Source organism: Ornithorhynchus anatinus, chromosome 3 (assembly GCF_004115215.2).
Source record: "Ornithorhynchus anatinus isolate Pmale09 chromosome 3, mOrnAna1.pri.v4, whole genome shotgun sequence".
Lineage (NCBI taxonomy): Eukaryota > Metazoa > Chordata > Mammalia > Monotremata > Ornithorhynchidae > Ornithorhynchus > Ornithorhynchus anatinus.
In genome coordinates, this window is record NC_041730.1 from 24547615 (window position 1) to 24567741 (window position 20127).

The 20127-nt window shown below is 53.7% G+C and overlaps 1 protein-coding gene across 1 annotated transcript; it reads right to left on the minus strand.

The window, feature by feature from the left end:
- Positions 1-14180: 14180 nt before the first annotated feature.
- On the minus strand, positions 14181-15871 carry C3H11orf96 (chromosome 3 C11orf96 homolog). The gene has a single exon (XM_029059213.2). It carries the CDS (start codon positions 15319-15321, stop codon positions 14881-14883), a length of 441 nt encoding a protein of 146 aa, XP_028915046.1. The 5' UTR covers positions 15322-15871; the 3' UTR covers positions 14181-14880.
- Positions 15872-20127: the final 4256 nt, after the last annotated feature.

The window sequence follows — 20127 nt, forward strand, 5'->3', positions numbered from 1 at the left end:
GTGAGCCCCACGTGGGACGACCTGATTACCTTGTATCTCCCCCAGTGCTTAGAACGGTGCTTGGCACACAGTAAGCGCTTAACAAATACCGTTATTATTATTATTATTATTAAGTGCTTAGCATATGACAAGCACTGTACTGTCAGACCCCCAGCCCTGTCCTATATGGGGCTCACGCTCTGAGGGAGATTGGATATTTAATCCTCAGTTTGCAGATGAGGAAACTGAGGCACAGAGGAGTTAAGGTTCCAAAGAAGGCAGATGGCAGAGCTAGGATTAGAATCCAGGACTACCGAATCCCAGCCCTGTGCTCTTTCCACTAAGCCATGCTGCTTTTCCTTCATCTCTCCTCTCAGCCCCAACCCCTAACCCAGGCCCTTTCTCTACCTGCCACTAAAAGGGAACAGAGCGGCCGGGAGCCGGGAGATACTGCAAAACTCCCAGGAAGAACCGCCTTCAAAAACCGGCTCTCATTCAGCCAGCGTTTACTCGGTAGAGTTAACGGTTTCTTTCCTTCACTTTCCCCTGAGATGATTGAAACTTCACCAAATCAACTGTCACTCCCACTCTGCCCCCCAGCCCCGCCCCGCTCCAAAGCCAAGTATTATGGGGAATGAAGTGATAAAGGAAGGTATCACTGAGTCGCTGTGGCCTCAATGCCTCCTATAGAGGGAAATTATAGAGGAGCAGCGTGGCTCAGTGGAAAAAGCCCGAGCTTGGGAGTCAGAGGTCATGGGTTCGAATGCCGGCTCTGCCGCTTGTCAGCTGTGTGACTGTGGGCAAGTCACTTCACTTCTCTGTGCCTCAGTTCTCTCATCTGTAAAATGGGGATTAACTGTGAGCCTCTCGTGGGACGACCTGATTGTCCTGTATCTACCCCAGCGCTTAGAACAGTGCTCTGCGCATAGTAAGCACTTAACAAATACCAACATTATTATTATTAAATTAACGGAAGAGCTGTACAAGTCCAGGGCCATGGGAAGACCTGCTCTGTAGAGGGGAGCCGCCAGGGTTGCCCTTCTGACTCGCCGAAAATCCGATCCCGTTCCATCCCATCCGGGCCCCCAAGTCACAGATATGGCAGGACAGCATAATAATAATTAATAATTATGGTATTTGTTAAGAGCTTACTATGTGCAGAGCACTGTTCTAAGCGCTGGGGAAGATACAGGGTCATCAGATTGTCCCACGTGGGGCTCACATTTTTTAATCCCCATTTTTACAGACGAGGTAACTGAGGCCCAGAGAAGTTAAGCGACTTACCCAAGGTCACACAGCAGACAAGTGGCAGAGCCGGAATTAGAACCCACGACCTGTGACTCCCAAGCCCGGGCTCTTTCCACTAAGCCACGCTGCTTCTCTGCATAGAGAAGGAGAGTCCAGGTCAAGCAATGAGAAGCAGCACAGTAGAGTGGAATAAGCATGGGCCTGGGAGTCAGAGGACCTGGGTTCTAATTCCAGCTCCACCTCTTGTCTGCTATGTGACCTTAGGCAAATCACTTAACTTCTCAGTTACCTCATCTGTAAAATGGGGATTAAGACAATTAGTCCCATGTGGGACATGGACTGTGTCCAGCTGATTAGCCTATATCTACCCCAGCACTTAGTACAGTGCTTGGCACCTAGTAAGCGCTTTAAAAAATCATTTAAAAAGCCCAGAGCCACCTGGGAAATACCATTCTGATCTTGAACTGGATCAGAGAATAACAGACATCGCCAGGGCTGCAGCTGTTGGGAGAGGTTCTGCGTGAGCGGGCGGCGTGACCCAGGAAACGAGCCTCCAGGAGCGGGGAGGCCGATGAGGGAGAGAAGGCGGGGCTAGCGAGCACTGGACAGGGCGACCCATACTCACAGGCCACAAAGGAACCACGGAGTTCATTCATTCAATAGTATTTGTTGAGCGTTTACTATGTGCAGAGCACTGTACTAAGCCTGGCAGGAAGGGAAAAGGCGGAAGTGGCTGCGGCACCCGGTCGGAGGTGGGAAGATGATGGCAAGGCTCAGCCCCCAAAGTGGCCAGCTCAGGGCCGCATCGCTGAGGGCCGGAAGGGCTCCTGGGGGAGGCTGGCTGTCTGCACACCACCAGTCCAGAGGCACTGGCATACTCAGACTGAATAATAATAATAACAACAACGACGACGTGGCATAATGGGCCTGGGAGTCAGGAGGGCATGGGTTCGAATCCTGACTCCGCTGGGCAAGTCACTTCACTTCTCTGGGCTTCATTTCCCTCATCTGTAAAATGGGGATTGAGACTGTGGGCCCCACCCGAGTCAGAGACTGTGTCCAACCCATTTCGATTGTACCCACCGCAGTCCTTAGTTCAGTGCCCGGCACATAGTCGGTACTTAACAGATACCACAATTCTTATTATAATTATTAATAAATTCTATAACTGATACGAATGCAATTAATATTAATCATTATTATAGAGAGAGAAGCAGCGTGGCTCAGTGGAAAGAGCATAGGCTTGGGAGTCAGAGTTCGAGGCTTCTTATCCCGGTTCTGCCACTTGTCAGCTGTGTGACTTTGGGCAAGTCACTTCACTTCTCTGTGCCTCAGTTATGCCATCTGTAGAGTGGGGATGAAGACTGTGAGCCCCATGTGGGACAACCTGATTACCTTGTATCTTCCCCAGCGCTTAGAAAAGTGCTGGGCACATAGTAAGCCCCTAAGAAATGCCATTATTATTAATAATAATACATGTACCAAGTATATTTGTCCATATTTAATTCTTATATCCCCTCTCAGAGTTGCACCTGGAGAGTTTCCAGTACTCTACCAGTCTCGACTATGGGAGGGAGAGTCAAGCAGAGACGTATCCATTTCATTCGTAAGCTTGGGCAGTGGCAAGCGAGCGGAAGGCAATCTGCTACAAGTCAAAACTCACCTGTGCTGGGCAGCAGCGGCACGGGACAGAGCTGAGGCCGAAGACTCAGGTTTAAAGTACAGAAGGAGGAAATGGTAAACCAATTCTGTATTTTTAACCAAGAAAATTCTATGGACACACTACCAGAACGATTGCCGATGGAGGTGGGGCTTTCTGGGAGAGTTGTGTCCAGGCATCGGAGACGACTCAACAGCATAAGACAAGACAATAAATTATTATATAATAATAATGTGGTATCTGCTGAGCATTGACTAAGTGCCAAGCACTGTGCTAAATGCTGGGGTAGATACAAATCAATCAGGTCAGGCACAGGCTCCGCCCCACATGAGACTTCCAGTCCAAAGAGTAGGGAGAACAGGGATCTAATTCCCATTTTACAGATGAGAAAACTGAGGCACAGAGAAGTCAAGTGACTTGCCCCAGATCACTCAACAGATGCAGAAGGTGGCACATGGCAAAAACTCAATCAATACCTTTGATTCATTGAATGGCACAGCAGAGAAGTTGGAAGGGGACGGCCACGTAGCTAGGTTAGGGTCCGGAGATAACCTTAACCTGCTTCTCCGTCTTCCGAAGAAGGTTCAGCTGGAACCTTCCCTCCCACTAGAAGGCAGGAGACTGGATTTGATGACCTTCCAAGGTCCCTTGGCGTCCCAATACGCCCTAAGCCTGCTTCCAGGCACTCATGTCCTGGTCGGGACTCCAGAGCGGAGAGACCAATGGGATGGTCACCGTGGCCTCAAGGCTAACAGAGGACAAGCAGGATGAGACTAGGGCTTTATCAGCCTAATCTGAAGGTGGATGTGCAGCTGGCAAGTAGATGGAGATGAGCCCAGTTGGCTGCCTAGGGGGGAGTGCAGGACTATGGGAAAATAATAATAATAATGTTGGTATTTGTTAAGTGCTTACTATGTGCCGAGCACTGTTCTAAGCACTGGGGTAGACATAGGGGAATCAGGTTGTCCCACGTGGGGCTCACAGTCTTGATCCCCATTTTACAGATGAGGGAACTGAGGCACAGAGAAGTTGTGACTTGCCCACAGTCACACAGCCGACAAGTGGCAGAGCTGGGATTCGAACTCATGAGCCCTGACTCCAAAGCCCATGCTCTTTCCACTGAGCCACGCTGCTTCTCTAAAATCACATGTCTATGGCTGGGAGATAAAGTCACTTCCTGTTGGAGTGAGAGGGAAGGATGGGGGTGATGAGGACTCTCTTGGGACCTTTCAAAAGACAGCAAAGGCTTCAAGAGGAAACAGAGGCTGTTCTATGTAACTGGCGGTCAAGCTCAAGGCTCCCTTAATTAGAAAAGGGAAACGGGGAGGGGCAGGGGGCTACCGGCAGGGTCTTACAGTCAACGGGAATCTCTGGGGGAAGCTGGGAAGGGAGCGAAGGAGAAGGGAGCAGGGGAGGGAGAATGGGGAGGAGGAGAAAGGGCTGGGAATGCTTTCTGGAGAAGGAGAGAGGGACAATCTATCAATCAGTCAGTGGTATTTATGGGGTGCTTAGAACCCACTCACGTGAGCACTGTTGGTCACTGTGGGGATCTGTCGGTGGAAGGGCGGGGGGGGGGGGGGGGGGGGGGGAGAGAGGAGAGAGGGGCCTTCCAGCAGCTGGAGAGCTGCTCCGATAGCCAGGGGCCCTGCTGTCGGTCGGCAGTGGGTCCTCTAGCTGGATCATTCCCTGATCCTGCCCTGCTTCTCTGTGGGGAATGGGTGAGGTAGGAAGCTCACCTCTCTCCCAGAGGTGCTTCACCAGTGCTGAAAATGGCTAGCAGGGGGTGCAGTGCCTGCCCCGAGTCCCCCAGACCCACAGAGATGGCAGCAAGCACACTCTGGCTTCTGCCCCACCTGGAGTTTCAAGCCCGGAGACCAGGAGCTCACACTCAGCAACACGGCCCAGCTAAGCAGCTTCCTGTTTCCTCGACCCTCCCAACCACCCTGGCCCATCCCGAGGCTCCGCCAGAGTTGGGGCTTTTGCCACCTCCACCTCCGGACGGACCCCAGCCTGAGATGGCCACAGTACTGGGCACAGTCTGGGGGCACCACAGGGCGTGGAGGTGACACGGAGCCTAACTGCAGGATACAGAATGTCTCCTAGGTGCCGGGGAGCTGCTGGGGTCAGAATGAGTCCGGTCAAGCTGGTACACTGACCACGAGAGGCTGGAGGACGGAGAGCCCCTGGGCTGATAAAGACTCTGGGACTCAAGTCTTCCAGGAGGTGGGGTTGGTGGAGTCGGAGGGTCTCGGGGCCGGGGCTGGGGCAGGGGGAAGGCATGACCAAGAAGGGAAGATCCTTGAAAACAGGGATCATGTCTATCAGCTCTATTAATAATAGTAACTATAATTGTGTTATTTGTTAAGCACTTACTATGTGCTAGGTGCTGTACTGAGCACTGGGTTGGATACAAGCAAATCAGGTTGGATACAGTCCCTGTCCCACATGAGGTTCACAGTCTCAATCCCCATTTTTTAGATGAGGGAACTGAGGCACAGACAATTGAAGTGACTTGGCCAAGGTCACAAGGCAGACAAATGGTGGAGCTGGGATTAGATCTCATGACCTCTGGCTCCCAGGCCCCTGCTCTATCTATATGCCATGCCGGTTCGATTGTATTATACTGTCCCAAACTCTTACTACAGTGCTCTGCCCACAATACTCTCTCATGAAGGAAGTCAGCGTGGCCTAATGGATAAAGCACGAGTCTGGGAGCCAGAGGTCGTGGGTTCTAATCCCCGTTCCACCACTTTTCTTCTGTGTGACCTGGGCAAGTCACTTAACTTCGCTGTGTCCCAGTTCCCGCATCTGTAAAATGGGGATTAAGACTGAGCCCTATGTGAGACAGGGACTGTGTTCAACCCAATTATCTTGGATTTACCCCACCGCTTAGAACATTGCCTGGCACGTAGTAAGTGCCACACAAATAACTTTATTATTATTGCTATTATCATGAAATAACTTGATAGATTAAGAAGGGACACAAGAACAGTAGGACTTCCTGTCAGCAGTATTGGAGTTGGGGAGGGAGAGGAAGTATTTACCCTGGAAGTATGCGCCTGGCTGCGGGTGTGTGCGATGAACAGGGCATAGGAATACGGGGGACACTGACTTTGGTAGAGGGGTCTGGGATAGTTCCTGACAGTGATCACACCATGTCCCGGAGATAGAAGCCAGATCCATTTCTGCGCCCTTTCCTCTTCCCCTCAGGCCCTCCTTCTCCCCACATCCCACCCCAGGCGGAGCATGGCCAGACCAGGAGTAGCAGCAGAACAGGAACAACTGACCTACGACCCCTTAGGGAGGACACGCAGGGCCTCTCCCCCATCTCGAACTCTAGTGGGACCTAGTCTCCATCTAGAGCAGCCAGCAGTGATGCTACAGGCCACGGCTCCGGTGCCCTCCCCGCATCCCGGCCCCTTTCCGGCCCCGCACAGGGTCTGGCGATGAGCCATCTTCCTGCCGCAGCCGCGGCTCTCCAGCCTGGACACACCAGCTAGAGACTGAAAGGAGCCTTTGTGTTTAGCTGGCAGCTTTTCCCCCGACGGGAGCCAGCTGAAGCGGCTCCAGCCTCGGCCCCGTCCATCAGGGCCCGGCCAGCTCTACAGGCCGGAGAGAGGGGAGCAGGCGGAGGGCCCAGGCTCACCCATCTGCTGTAAGGGGACCACCCGCTGCTCTCCTCAGACTGACCCCACAGCCTAAATTGGGGTTAGGAGCATCATGTGTATATGCAGGGGCAAGGTGGGTGGGAAGGGAAATGTATGTTTTGAGCAAATTTGGACGTCACTGTCTAGTGGAGAGAGGGCAAGATTGGGAGTCAGAAAAACTTGCGCTTTTCACTGGCTTGCTGGGTGCCCTTGAACAAGTCACTTACCTTCTCTGAAAGTGGAAATAGCAATCCTGTCCTCCTTCCCCACCTAATTTACAATCTAGCAGCAGGTGGAGGGGAAAGGATGGATCCACAGGTTACAGTGGATTACAGGTAGGAGGAAGCATTAGAGACTGAAGATATGAACATTAGTGGTATGATGAGGGGGTCAGGGGAGTGAGTATCCAAGTGCTCGGGTGGCACGGAATGATGCTCTGGGGTCACGGTGGTGGAAGAAGAAGAAAGGGAGGGGAATCATAGGAATCATTATCTGTGGTGGGTTGAAGAAGCCTGTCAGTTAACAGCGGTTCATTCACTGTCGTATTTATTGAGCGTGTACTGTGTGCGGAGTCCTTTATTAAGCAACTGGGAGAGTACAATACAACAGTAAACAGACATATTCCCTGCCCACAGCAAGCTTAGGGTCAATTAAGCAATCAAAGGTACTTATTGAGAGCTTGGGAAAATGCACTGGAGTAAGCACACCTGATCACTGAACTCAAGGAATTTACCATCTGCCCAAGCAACCGAGGCAAGACAATGGGACGGGGTCTGAGTCCTGGCATCGCCCATCCCAAACCACCAACCATTCCAACTCCCACCCATTCCTACCCCGGCCTCTGTCCCGGACCGAGTGCCCGTCCTGGGACCTCCTCCAGGGCCTCTCTTAGTTAGGAATCAGAGATGAGTAGGACCTGGTACAAACAGGTTGGTCACTAAGCTGCCTGGAGCCCACCAGGAGGCCAAACCGGCCTCACAGGGCCTCCTCACTGAATAGCAGGAGCAGACGTCCCGCTGAGTGGCTGACTGATGGATCAGGTCCTCAGGCTTCAATCTAGGTGGAAGGGAGATGGAGGGTGGTCCCCCAGGGGAGGCTGCTTTCTCTCTGCCATGTGTCTGCGGTATGACCATTCATTCATTTAGTCATATTTATTGAGAGCTTACTATGTGCACAGCACTGTACTAAGCACTTGGAAAGTACAATTCAGCAACAGAGACAGTCCCTACTCAACAGTGGGCTTGAGCAAGTCACTTAACTTCTCTGTGCCTCGGTTACCTCATCGGTAAAATGGAGATTAAGAATGTGAGTCCCATGTGGGACATGGTCTGTGTCCAACCTGATTACCTGCAATCTGCCCCACCGCTTAGAACAGTGCTTGGCACATAGTAAGCACGTAACAAATACCATAAAAAAAAAAGATCCCGGCAGCCCCAGGCCCAGGCCAGCTTCCTCTGGGTTCAGCAAGATGATGAGACCAGTCCATAGCTGAGTCCCCTGGCATCTATTTCCCTGCAGTTGCCCCCAAATGCCCTGACGCTGCCTAGGGCCCAGAGCTCACTCAGTGCAGGAGCAGAGAGGGTGGGGGAGGAGGGAACGCTCTGGGGCCGACTAGAATCTACACAGAGAGTGGACTGCCAGCAAGGGCCTGGGAGAATAGGATCCAACGAGAGGGCTCCTGTGGAGATGCGGATGGAGGTGCGGATGAGCCTGGCTTCTGAGATTTTAGGATCAAGAACCTGCATGAAGAAACTGATTTTAGTACCCGTCATTTCCACAGGGATATTTACGTTCTCTTTCTCTCTCTTCCCTGCCAGCCATGTTTCCTCTGGGACACAGAGTGCAGCGAGCAAGGAGGTGGGAACACAGCGCAGAGGTTCTTTCCATGCAGGCTCCGTTAACGGCCAAAGTGACCCCAGCATAGTTCTACGCTGTGTCATGGCACCACGACCCGGAAGGTGGTTGCTCGGTAGCCACTGTGGGCTTCGCCACCCGTGTCGGCCAACCCTTTCTCCTGCAGTCCACCTCACAGAATGTTCCTGTCGTTTCTTGGTCAGAAAACTTCACCACTGATGGCTGACCTGAGGCTCAAACCCAGGTCTCCTGATTCCCAGAGTGATTTTTTTTCCACTGTTAAGCGACAACTGGTCCCCCCGGTGGGACGGAGCCCCGGGACTCAGCTGCCAGAGAGACGAGAGGCCAGAGGGAGGCCCTGCTGGCCCCTCCCCCTCCTCTGGTGACACTGAGGTGGCCCAGTGCCAGAGGAATAACTTACAGCAGAGGAATCCTGTCTGAGCCTTCCTCGGATCAGATTCCAAGTGTGCCTGACCCGGCCCTGACCATTGCTTTCAGGAGGCTGAGGTTCCTTTCCAGGGCCCTGGGCCTGCACACCCCACCAAGCTCCACTGCCACGCTGCTGGGACTCCCAAAATTTTCACATGGCACTTGCTCTTTGCCCATCCACAATCCCACGGCTATGGCCAAGCCGGCTTCCAGTCTGGGAAATCCATTATAACAATGCCCCAATCTTATATTTCTTCCAGAGAGCCTGAGGCATCATCATTCGATCGATGGTATTTACTGAGCGCTTACCGTTTGCAGAGCACAGTACTAAGCGCTTGGGAGAGTACAATATAACAGAGTTGGTAAACACGTTCCCTGCCCACGATGAGTTTACAATCTAGAGGGTCTAGTAGCCGTCCCACTGGCTACTCCCTCTTTGAGGCAGGGAGAGACAGCCTTGATTTTACAGTGGGGAAACTGGACCCAGACAGGCTAAGGGATTTACTCAAAGTAAAGCAGCGTGGCCTAGTGGATAGAACACGGGCCCGGGAGTCAGAAAGACCTGGGTTCTAATCTCAGTTTTGCCACTTGTCTGCTGTGTGAGCCTGGTCAAATAATAAAAATAATGATAATTATAGTATTTGTTAAGCGCTTACTATGTGCCAAGCACTGCTCTAAGCACTGAAATCTCTTAACTTCTCTGTGCTTCAGTTACCTCATCTGTAAAATGGGCATTAAGATTGTGAGCCCCATGTGGGACGCGGACTGCGTTCAACCTGATTACTTGGTATCTACCCCAGTGCTTAGAGCAGTGCCCGGCACATATTAAGAGCTTAACAAATACCACTAAAAAAAAGGCCCAGAGCAAGTACTAGGTAGAGCAGAACGGTCCTGTGAAACTCTGGGCTGGAATAGAGCTGGTGGTTAATGGATGGGTGGCCTGAATCCTGCCCAACAGGGAGAGAGAGAAAAAAATCCTGCAGCTGGAGGAATTAGAAAAGTACAGAGCGAGGATGCAAGGCGATCTCTGACCCGCAATTAGCTTGATGAGATGAGGGACTGGGGCCTGGAAGGCAGGAATGTCAAGATGGAGGACACCGCCGGAATACTTGTGTCCCATCTGTTATCTTGGACCTACCTCTGTGCTTAGGACAGCATTGGCTTACAGTAAGTGCTTACGCTTACTGAGGAGCAGTGTGGCCCGAATAGAAACAGCGTGGGCTTGGGAGTCAGAGGGATCGGGTTCTAATCCTGACTCTGCCTCGTACCTGATGGGTGACTTTGGACAAGTCGCTTAACTTCTCTGGGCCTCATTTCTCTCATCTCTAAAATGAGCAGCCAACACCTATTCTCTCTCCTATTTAGCCAGTTAGCCCCATGTGGGATCTGAATACCTCGTATCTATCCCAGTGCTCAGTACAGTGCTTGGTACATAGTAAAGACTTAAGAAATACTACAATTAATGAATAAATTAATTAACCAATACAACAGCAACAGCAACAATAATAATAATACCAATATTGTGCTCCAGAGAACTACGCTACCTGACCTTGGTCCAAAGGCCCCTGTCATTCCCAGGGCTCCCCTCAGGCTTTTCCCCTCTTCCCTCCCCCTTTCCCCTCTTCCCTCCCCTTACCTAACCAGTGGGCCCAGGAGCCCCAAGGGGGAAGAGCCAGTCCCAGGCTGAGTTGAAAGCAGCCCGAGAACAGCCTCGGTAAGCAAGTCCCCAAATCCCAAGTGCAAACATCGGGAGCACGAACCGAGCCAGGCTCAGAGCACTTGTTACTGTCCAGGCCATGGGTTTGTTTGACGATGGATCAGGGCTCTGAACCCCCAGCTTGAACAAAGACAGGGAACATAGACCCCTCCGCGAAGGGGAAGAAAGAGCAAGATTGGTGGAAGTTGTGCAGGCTTCCCAGGTCAGAATGCATCCCCACTCCCTCTGTTTCTTTCTCTCTTTCTCCTGACTCTTGCTTCTCCCACCTTGCTTCTTTCTCTCTTCCCTTTCCTTACTGTTTTCTCTCCCTCCCTCTGTCCATTCATTCATTCAACCATATTTATTGAGCGCTGACTGTGTGCAGAGCACTGTACTAAGCGCTTGGAAAGTACAATTCAGCAATAGAGACGATCCTTGCCCATAACGGCCTGCCTTTTGATCCCTCTCACTCTCTTGCCATCCCCTTTCTCTATCGGTTGCCTGGGCTCCACTGATTGGCTTCACTAATAATAAAAATAACAATGCCAATAATAATAATAACTATGCCAATGCCAATAATAATGGTATTTGTTAAGCACTTACTATGTTCCAAGCACTGTGCTAAGCAATGGGACACAGTATTCCCACAGCATCCTCCATCTTGACTTTCCTGCTCAACAAATATTGTTGATGATGATGATGACTGCATGTATTAAGTGCTTACTCTGTGTCAAGCGCTGTTCTAAGTCCTGGGGCAGATACAAGATAATCTGGTCAGACACAGTGTCTGTCCCACATGGGGCTCACGGTCTAAGTAGGGGCTAGACTGAGCCTTGAATCCCCATTTTACAGATGAGGAAACTGAGGCACAGAGAACTTGTGACTCGCTCAAGGTGACACAGCAGGCAACTGCCAGAGCTGGAATTAGGGAAAGGCTTTCCGAGAGAACTTTCGCTACAATTAATCAATGGTATATACTGAGTGCTTACTACGTGCAGAGCAGCTTCTAGCTACGGAGATCTACACGCCTGGAACGGAGGCAGGCCGGGACTCTAGGAAAGGAGTCCGGGCAGAGGTGAGCCAGCTCTCTACGCACATCTACCTGGGTGGCCCCAGGGGGAAGCAGTGTTCCGGATTTATTGGGGGCCGACACGAGGCCACAGTCAACCATCTCCTGAGAAGAAGAAGTGAGCCAAAGTCCCCGGAGGATGACTTTTCCTCTCCTGCAAGGAGAAAAGACAGTCTAAGTATCCCGACTTGAAACTCTGGAATCCTGCAGGCACCACGTGCAGTCTTCCTCCCCACCCCTCCTCCCTTCCACCAGACTTAAGGGATACCCCTTGTTCCTCCCAGCGGGCACAGAAATAACACCTCCTCAGTCACACCGCACCCAACTCTACGGGTGCCCCTGGCTGGCCGTGATCCTGTCCTCAGCAGGGAGCTCACTTTGTCCCCCTCCCAGTGTGACCCTCCTCCCCTCTGTTCTGCCCAACTCCTCTATCCCTACCCTCACGAACACCCCGCCCGGTAATATTGAATGATGACATTTTTTACACGCTTACTACGTGCCAAGCACTGGAGTAGGATGAGATAATTAGATTGGACCTCAGTCCCTTTCCGACACGGGGCTTACAGTTTAAGAGGGAGGGAGGACGTTTTACAGATGAGAAAACTGAGACCCAAGAGGTTAAGGTGACTTGCCCATGGTCACACAGCAGACAAAGGGCAGAGCTGGACTAGAGCCCGGGACTTTCTGACTCCAATCCCAGGCCTGCTTTTTCCACAAGACCGCCCTGCCTCTAATCCAAGGCCTGAATCCTCGACTTTATCAGGCTGCCCGTGCTACAATGCCCATCCCAGGCTGGGAGGCTCCAATCTAAAGACCCGTGGATTATTATTATCATTATTATTATTATTTCTCGCACTTATTGAGCGCTTACTGTGTGCAAAGCACTGAACTAAGCACTTAGGAAAGAACGATGTAACATCAGACACATTCTCTGCCCACAACGAGCTCACAGTCCAGAGGGAGGTCACGGTCTAGAGGATTGCAGCAGAATCTGTCTCCTATCTCCCCCAGACCTGTTAGGGGTGGCGGGTGAGAAGGAAGCCGCAGGCTGCTTCCCTCAGCAGGCTCGTGAAGGGGCTGAGGGCTGGGCTCGGGATCTGAGTTCCAAAGGCGGGAACTGTCCGCCGGGAGCGCCGAATTTACTGGGAAGTTCTGGAAGTCCAAGGAGTTCCTTGGAAGCATTATTAGATGAGGGAGACTCTGAGCCGGAGATACAATTTGCATTTCCCACGGAAAGGGGTGGAGGGAGGGGGGAGAGGGACAGACGATGGGGGAAAAGGGGACAAGGAAATGAGGAAGGGGAGAGAGAAGGAGGAGAAGGTAAGACATACATTATGAAAAGAAGGAAATCAGTAGCAGTTGTTTTTCTCTTCCTCTCTCCTCTGGGCAGCTGCGTTTGAAGTACTGGATCAGCAGAAAGGGAAGTGGAGAAGGAGTCAACATACACACACACACATACACACACCCCCACCTCCGCCCCTCACACCCCTCCTGCCAGCTGCACGATTCCACTCGGTTCCCACTGGGTTTCTCGGCTCAGTCCCATTCGCAGGGCCCCAGAAGCCACCACGTCCCGGTCCCTGCCCTGGCAGCAGACGCCTTTCATTCCGATTTACCTAAGAAAGCACGTTGGGTGGCAAGAGGTGAAGGGAAAATGCCCAATCCAAATGCCAAGCGCGTAGTACAGTGCTCCGCATACAGTAAGCGCTCAAGTAACTACGATCGAATGAATGAAATGTCCCAGTTGGAAGCCGGCCGCCCACCGCCTGCGAACTTAAATCGGTAAAGGACTCCCCCCTGCTTTTCACCCTCTCCTTCTGCCTCCCCTCACCAGCCAGCAAGGCTCTCTAGGAGAGTCGCCTGGCTTTCCCTCTCAGGTGACCCCTGGAAAGGACCTGAGCAGAGTCCCCGCCGGAGCATTCCCCCCAAGCAGCGTGGCTTACGGGAAAGAGCAGGGGCTCGGGAGTCAGAGACCGCGGGTTCTAAATCCGACTCCGCCACTAGTCTGCTCTGTGACCTTGGGCAGGCCACTTAACTTCTCTGTGCTTCACTGACCTCATCTGGAAAATGGGGATTAAGATCGCGAGCCCCACGTGCGACAACCTGCTTACCTTCTGTCTACTGCAGCACTTAGAACAGTGCTTGGCACATAGTAAGGGCTTAACAAATACCACGGTTACTATTATTATCATCCTCGGATCCTGGGCAGGCCCCCAGCCCCATCAGGCCTGGATCCCAAGCTAGGCCCAGATTTCTGAGCTTCCTTCAGCAGACCAGATCTGCCTTCCATAGGCACGGTACTTAGACATAGGGCCAGCCCCCGACCCAAAGGGCACAGGGGAAGGGGAGAGAGAAGAGACGGACGAGCTGGGGCGGGGAGGGAGCGTTGAATAAAAAGAAGGCATCGGGGGATCTGGCCTCATTATGCTAATTGAATCCTGCCAGGACTATCGACACCCGACAAGTGCGCCCCGTTTCTCCCGGCCCCCGGCCCCTCGCCAGCCCAGCCCAGCCCGGGGTGGGGGGTGGGGAGGGGCGAGCGGGGGCGGCTCCCGGCTGGTCAGAAGGAGCCAGAAAGAACCAGAAGACTCTCCGAGACAGGCTGTGCAAATATATTGTGTTTATTTCTCGGTTCTGGAAATATCACAGACACGTTCAGGTAGAAAGATCTTAAATAAATGCAGTCGAGCGTTGAAATGCAAAAATAAATAAGAGTCCAACCATTCCTGGCGTCTAAAAATCGCTCGTCCCTGGGCACCGCTAGAAAAGTCAGAAATGTTCTCTTGTTGGGGGGTGGCGGGGGGCGGGGACGTCGAAGTTGCAGGCCGTCCGGGGGAGGCGGGTACCCGGTGGCTTTCGTCGAAGACCACCCCCCCCAACGTCCCTGCCCTCCTCGACCTCGCCATCCAGGGGTCACCCATCCCGGGGGTCAGCCATCCCCAGGGTCAACCATCCGGGGGGGAGGGGGGGGGTCATCCATCCGGGGGTCAGCCACCGTGGGGCAAAACCATCCGGGAGGTCAACCATCCCGGGGGACAAGCATCCCTGAGGGGGTCAGCCATCCCGGGGGTCAACCGTCCAGGGTCCAGCCATTGGGGGATCATCTATCCCGGGAGGTCAGCCGTCCCGGGGGTCAACCATCCCGGGGGTCATCCATCCCTCGGCCGGGCAGGCGCCCTGCGGCCCCGGTGGCCTGTGGACAAGGGGGTGGGAGGGGGGGGGATCCCCGCTCGGTGAGCCGGGGGGCCGGGGCCGGTCCTTTCCCCGGGGGGCATCGGGGTGCGGGGGTCCGCGCCCTTCACAGGGCCGAGTCCGAGTCGCTGGAGTCGAGGCTGTTGCGCAGCTTGCAGGCGCCCAGCCGGGGGTCGCGGGGGTCGCGGGGGTCCCGCTGCAGGCTGAGGTTCTGGGTGCTGCGCCGCAGGCACTCCAGCGACTGCAGGAAGGACTTCTTGGCTTTCTCCTCCTCCAGGGGCGACACGCCCTCCTCCTCCACCACCTCCTGGATCTCGTCGAAAGTCACCGGCTGCGTCTTGAAGCGCGCCTGCCGGGCTCGGCGCAGCCTGGCCCGGGCCCGGGGGGGCTGGGCGGGCCGGCCGGGGGGCCCGGGGGGCCCGGGAGGCCCGGGGGGCCCGGGGGGGCCGGGGGGCGCGAAGGCCTCCGCCGCGCAGGCCGGGTGGGGCATCACCGCCTGGTAGCTGGAGCAGATGCCCATCGGCTCGGCCGGCTTGGCCGCCGCCATGGCCCCGCCGGCTCCCGGACGCCGGGGTTGTCGCCCGGCCCGGGGCCCGGGACCCTCCGGGCGCTCGCCCTTCGCCGTCCGGGGGGCGGGGGGGGATGGATGCCCGGGATCCCCCTCTCCGATCGGCTTCGGATCCGGGCTGCCGCCTCTCCGTCGGAGGCCGGCAGAGAAGGGAGGCGGAATGCGATGCCCCTCGGATGCCCGCTGCTGCTCCGAGGAGTCTCCTCGTGCTCCTGCTGCTCCTTCTCCGGCTGCTTCTCCTCCTCCTCCTCCTTCCCCTGCTGCTGCTGCTGCTGCTGCTTCTCCTCCTCCTTCCCCCGCTGCAGCTTCTCCTTCTACTTCTCCCGCTGCTGCTGCTTCTTCTCCTCCTCCTCCTTCTACTTCTCCCGCTTCTCCTCCTCGTCCTTCTCCTGCTGCTGCTTCCTCTGCTTGCCGTCTCCCAACTCGTTCCCGGTGTTATATAGCCCTCTCCTGCCCACACAGGAGCATGCTCAGATGACAACAAATTCCATTTAAAGAATCCGAACCGGGCTCCCTTCCGCCTGACGTCTCCCAGTCATTTTATTAAAATAACAACATCCCCCCCCCCCCCCCATTCCCCACTCTTTCCCTTCCGTCCCCTCCTTGCCCAGAGAGAGCGAATTCCGGAGAGAGGGAAAACACTCCCATGCCAGGCCGGGGAAGTTCCTGGAGGGCCTGGTGCCCCCCTGGGTCCTCGCTCCGGGGGCTGGGGGGAGAGGTTGGCATGGGCAGTGCCCTCCGGGGAGGGATGGGGGAGCGGCGAATGTGTCCAGTCGGGTCCCTGGCTGGGGAACCTCTGCCCGGCCCCGGCCTGCCGATCCACTGCCCTTGCCGCCCCCCAGACAGGGCCCAAAAGTTCCCCCGGCGGGCTCGGCTCCTGGACCACGGCCTCCCCGTCTCTCTTCCAAACTCTCCGAGTGTCTGACGCCCGCCTCTCCAGAGGCGGTGATGAAACGGGCCTCTTCCTTAGTCTCCTTCACATCCGTCTCCCACAACCACTCGATGGATCGTATTTATTGAGCGCTTAACTGTGAGCAGGGCAGTCGTATTTACTGAGCTCTTACCACGTGCGGAGCACTCTTCGGAGAATACAACAGAGTCGCTAGACCGTTCCCTGCCCACGGTGAGCTCAGAGTCTGGAGCACTTATGTATATGTAATAATAATGATGGTATTTGTTAAGCGCTTATCATGTGCCACGCACTGTTCTAAGCCCTGCGATAGATACAGGGTAATCAGGTTGTCCCACGTGGGACTCACGGTCTTAATCCCCATTGTACAGATGAGGTAACCGAGGCACAGAGAAGTGAAGTGACTTGCTCACAGTCACACAGTTGACAAGTGGCGGAGCCGGGATTAGAACCCACGACCTCTGACTTCCAAGCCTGTGCCGTTTCCACTGAGCCACCCTGCTTCTCGTATCTGCGGTGTATTTATTTATGTCTCTAACCCTCTCTAGACTATAATAATAATTGTGGTATTTGTTAAGCGCTTACTGAATGCCAGGCCCTGAACTGAGCGCAGGGGTGGATACAAGGAAATCAGGTTGGACAAAGTCCCTGACCTGCATGGGGCTCACTGAAAACCTGTTATAGGCAGGGGATGTGTTTTTACCAACTCTGTTATACTGTATTGTCCCGAGAGTTTAGGACAGTGCACCGTACACAATAGCTGCTCAATAAATACTATCGATTGAGAGACTTGTTCCTCTTTCAGGGCACTGCCTCGTCTTCTTTCCCCCTCTCCCCTTTCTCTCACTTCCTCCTCCCTCTACTTCCTTCCATCCCGTCTCCAGGCCCATCATCTGTCTCTTCCTCCATTCCTCAATCTCTCTGTCTCTGGGCGTCCAGACCCAAGGAGGTGTTCTAACATTGCTTCAGTCGTTGAGAAGGAAAGGACCGCTATAAAATAGCCCTTTTAAGAAACCCAGTCAGGCCCTTGCCCAAGTGACCAGAGCACTTTCACTTGTGCTCACTGTTGCATTTGAGGATTGTGTTTGCCTGTTTCCCCCATGGACTGTAAGATCTTAGAAGGCAGGGACTGAGTCTTGCTCTTTGTTCCTTTCTAATCCCCAAAGTCCCCCTCACCCTAGCTAGATAACATCAAGGGTCACGCCAGCAGCCCGGCCTCATCTGAAACCACTAACAATAATAATGATAATGATGGTATTCGTTAAGCACTTACTATGTGCCCAGCTCTGTTCTAAGCGCTGGGGTAGAGCCAAGGTAATCAGGTTGTCCCACATGGGGCTCACCCTCTTAATCCCCATTTTACATGTGAGGGAACTGAGGCTCAGAGAAGTTGAGTGTCTTGCCCAAAATCACACAGCAGACAAGTGGCAGAGCTGGGATTAGAACCCATGACCTCTGACTCCCAAGCCCGGGCTCTTTCCACTAAGCCACGCTGCTTCTAAGGGGAGTTGTGATGCCTGTGACCCAGTGCTGGGGGTGGGGATGGGGGGATCTTTTGAGAACCCTTCCCATTCTAGGTTTCTGTGACCTTCCCCCCCAACCCGATGGGCCTGTGCCACCTCCTTTGCTGTCTCAGGGTCAACAGGGCTGTAGATGCAGACCTCCCCCACTTTCCACCCCACTGGCTCCCATCACACTGGGAGACACTTGATGCCTTGGCCCTGAGCCTGCAGAGTGGGGATGAGGTGCGGGTCATGAAGAGGAGGGGTGGCTGGATGAGCAGAGTCCTAGTGCTGTCTGATTGCCACCACTTTCCCTGCCCCACAAAGGAGGAGTCTCCCCCTTCTGGCCTCCCTTCCCCCCTCCACACTTGCCCGCACGCACACTCACCCCAGGGGCGCAGACACGGGCAGGTATCAGTTTCATAGCCCTGGCCTCCATTTAGAAAATGAGGTCACCGCCCCCTACCCCATCACCCACGTCCTGAGCACTGACCTGGTACCCCGCTCAGCAGAAAAAAGTTGTAGAGTCAAGGGAAGAGGGACAGGCTGGAGAAACTCAGCTCAGATTAATAATAGCAACAGCCATGTTCAAGCACAGAGTCCCTCACCCTCTCCGAGATTCTCTAATCTTACTAGATGCAGGGTAAGTCAGGAGCGGTCTCCCTTTGAGCAGAGGCTCCTGTCTGGACACGCTGGTTGGCCGGTCCCTCATGTCACAAGGCAGAACTGAGATTAGGTCAAGGCATTCCTTAACCCTCCTCACTCCTGCTACAAGGTTATCTAGCAGAACTTCCCTGGGGCTCGGGCTCTAGCCAGGGCCGCAGTTGAAACGGCCGGATGCAGGAAATCAGTCAGGTTTGCAGGCTGGGACTACTTGTAGCATTTCTACAGAAAGGCTCTGGGCATGTCACTCCCTTCCTCAAAAACCTCCAGTGCTTGCCTAACAACCTTCGCATGAAACAAAAACTCCTCACTCTTGGCTTCAAAGCTCTCCATCACCTGGCCCCCTCCTACCTCACTTCCCTTCTCTCCTCCTACAGTCGAGCCTGCACACTCGGCTCCTCTGGTGCCGCTAACCTCCTCATGGTCCCTCGTTCGCGCCTGTCCCGCCGTCGACCCCTGGCCCACGTCCTACCTCTGACCAGGAATGCCCTCCCTCCTCACATCCACCAAACTAGCTCTCTTCCTTCTTCAAAGCCCTACTGAAAGCTCACCTCCTCCAAGAGGCCTTCCCAGACTGAGCCCTCCCTTTCCCTCTGCCCCTCCTCTCCTCCCCACTCCCCCTACTCCCTCCCTCTGATCTTCCCCTTCCCCTCCCCAAAGCTCTTGTGCATATTTGTATAGATTATTTATTACTCTATTTTATTAATGATGTGTAATAATGTTGGTATTTGTTAAGCGCTTACTATGTGCCGAGCACTGTTCTAAGCGCTGGGGTAGACACACGGGAATCAGGTTGTCCCACGTGGGGCTCACAGTCTTAATCCCCATTTTACAGACGAGGGAACTGAAGCACAGAGAAGTTAAGTGACTTGCCCACAGTCACACAGCTGACAAGTGGCAGAGCTGGGATTCGAACTCATGAGCCCTGACTCCAAAGCCCGTGCTCTTTCCACTGAGCCACGCTGCTTCTCCTGTATATATCTATGGTTCTATTTATCTTGATGGTATTGAGGCCTACTTGTTTTGTTTTGTTGACTGTCTCCCCGGTTTAGACTGTGAGCCCGTTGTTGGGCAGGGATTGTCTCTATCTGTTGCCAAATTGTACATTCCAAGTGCTTAGTACAGTGCTCTGCACACAGTAAACGCTCAATAAATATGATTGAATGAACTTGAGAAAGGGTGAGGTGAATAAGAGACATCAGCCAAGAAGCGAATTGGTTGCGGGCGGCAGTGAGGGAGGGGGGGTCTATCCATTTGGGGTCAAGAAGCTTGGCACCTTTTTATTATTATTATCATTACTGTCCAGGTATCAGGACACATTAGTACAATCACTCTTCCTATCCCGACTGGATGACTGCATCAGCATCCTTTCTGACCTCCCAACCTCCTATCTCTTCTCACTTCAGTCTATACTTCACTCCGCTGCCTGGATTATCTTTTTTACAGAAACGTTCTGGACATGTCCCCACCACCCCCTCCAAAAATCTCCAGTGGTTGTCTATCAATCTCCTTGTCAAGCAAAAACTTATCACTATTGACCTCTTCTAGACTGTGAGCCCGTTGTTGGGTAGGGATTGTCTCTGTTGCCAAATTGTACTTTCCAAGTGCTTGGTACGGTGCTCTGCACAAGGTAAGCGTTCAGTAAATACGATTGAATGAATGAATTCAAAGCTCTCCATCATCTTGCCTCCTCCTACCTCACCTCTCTTC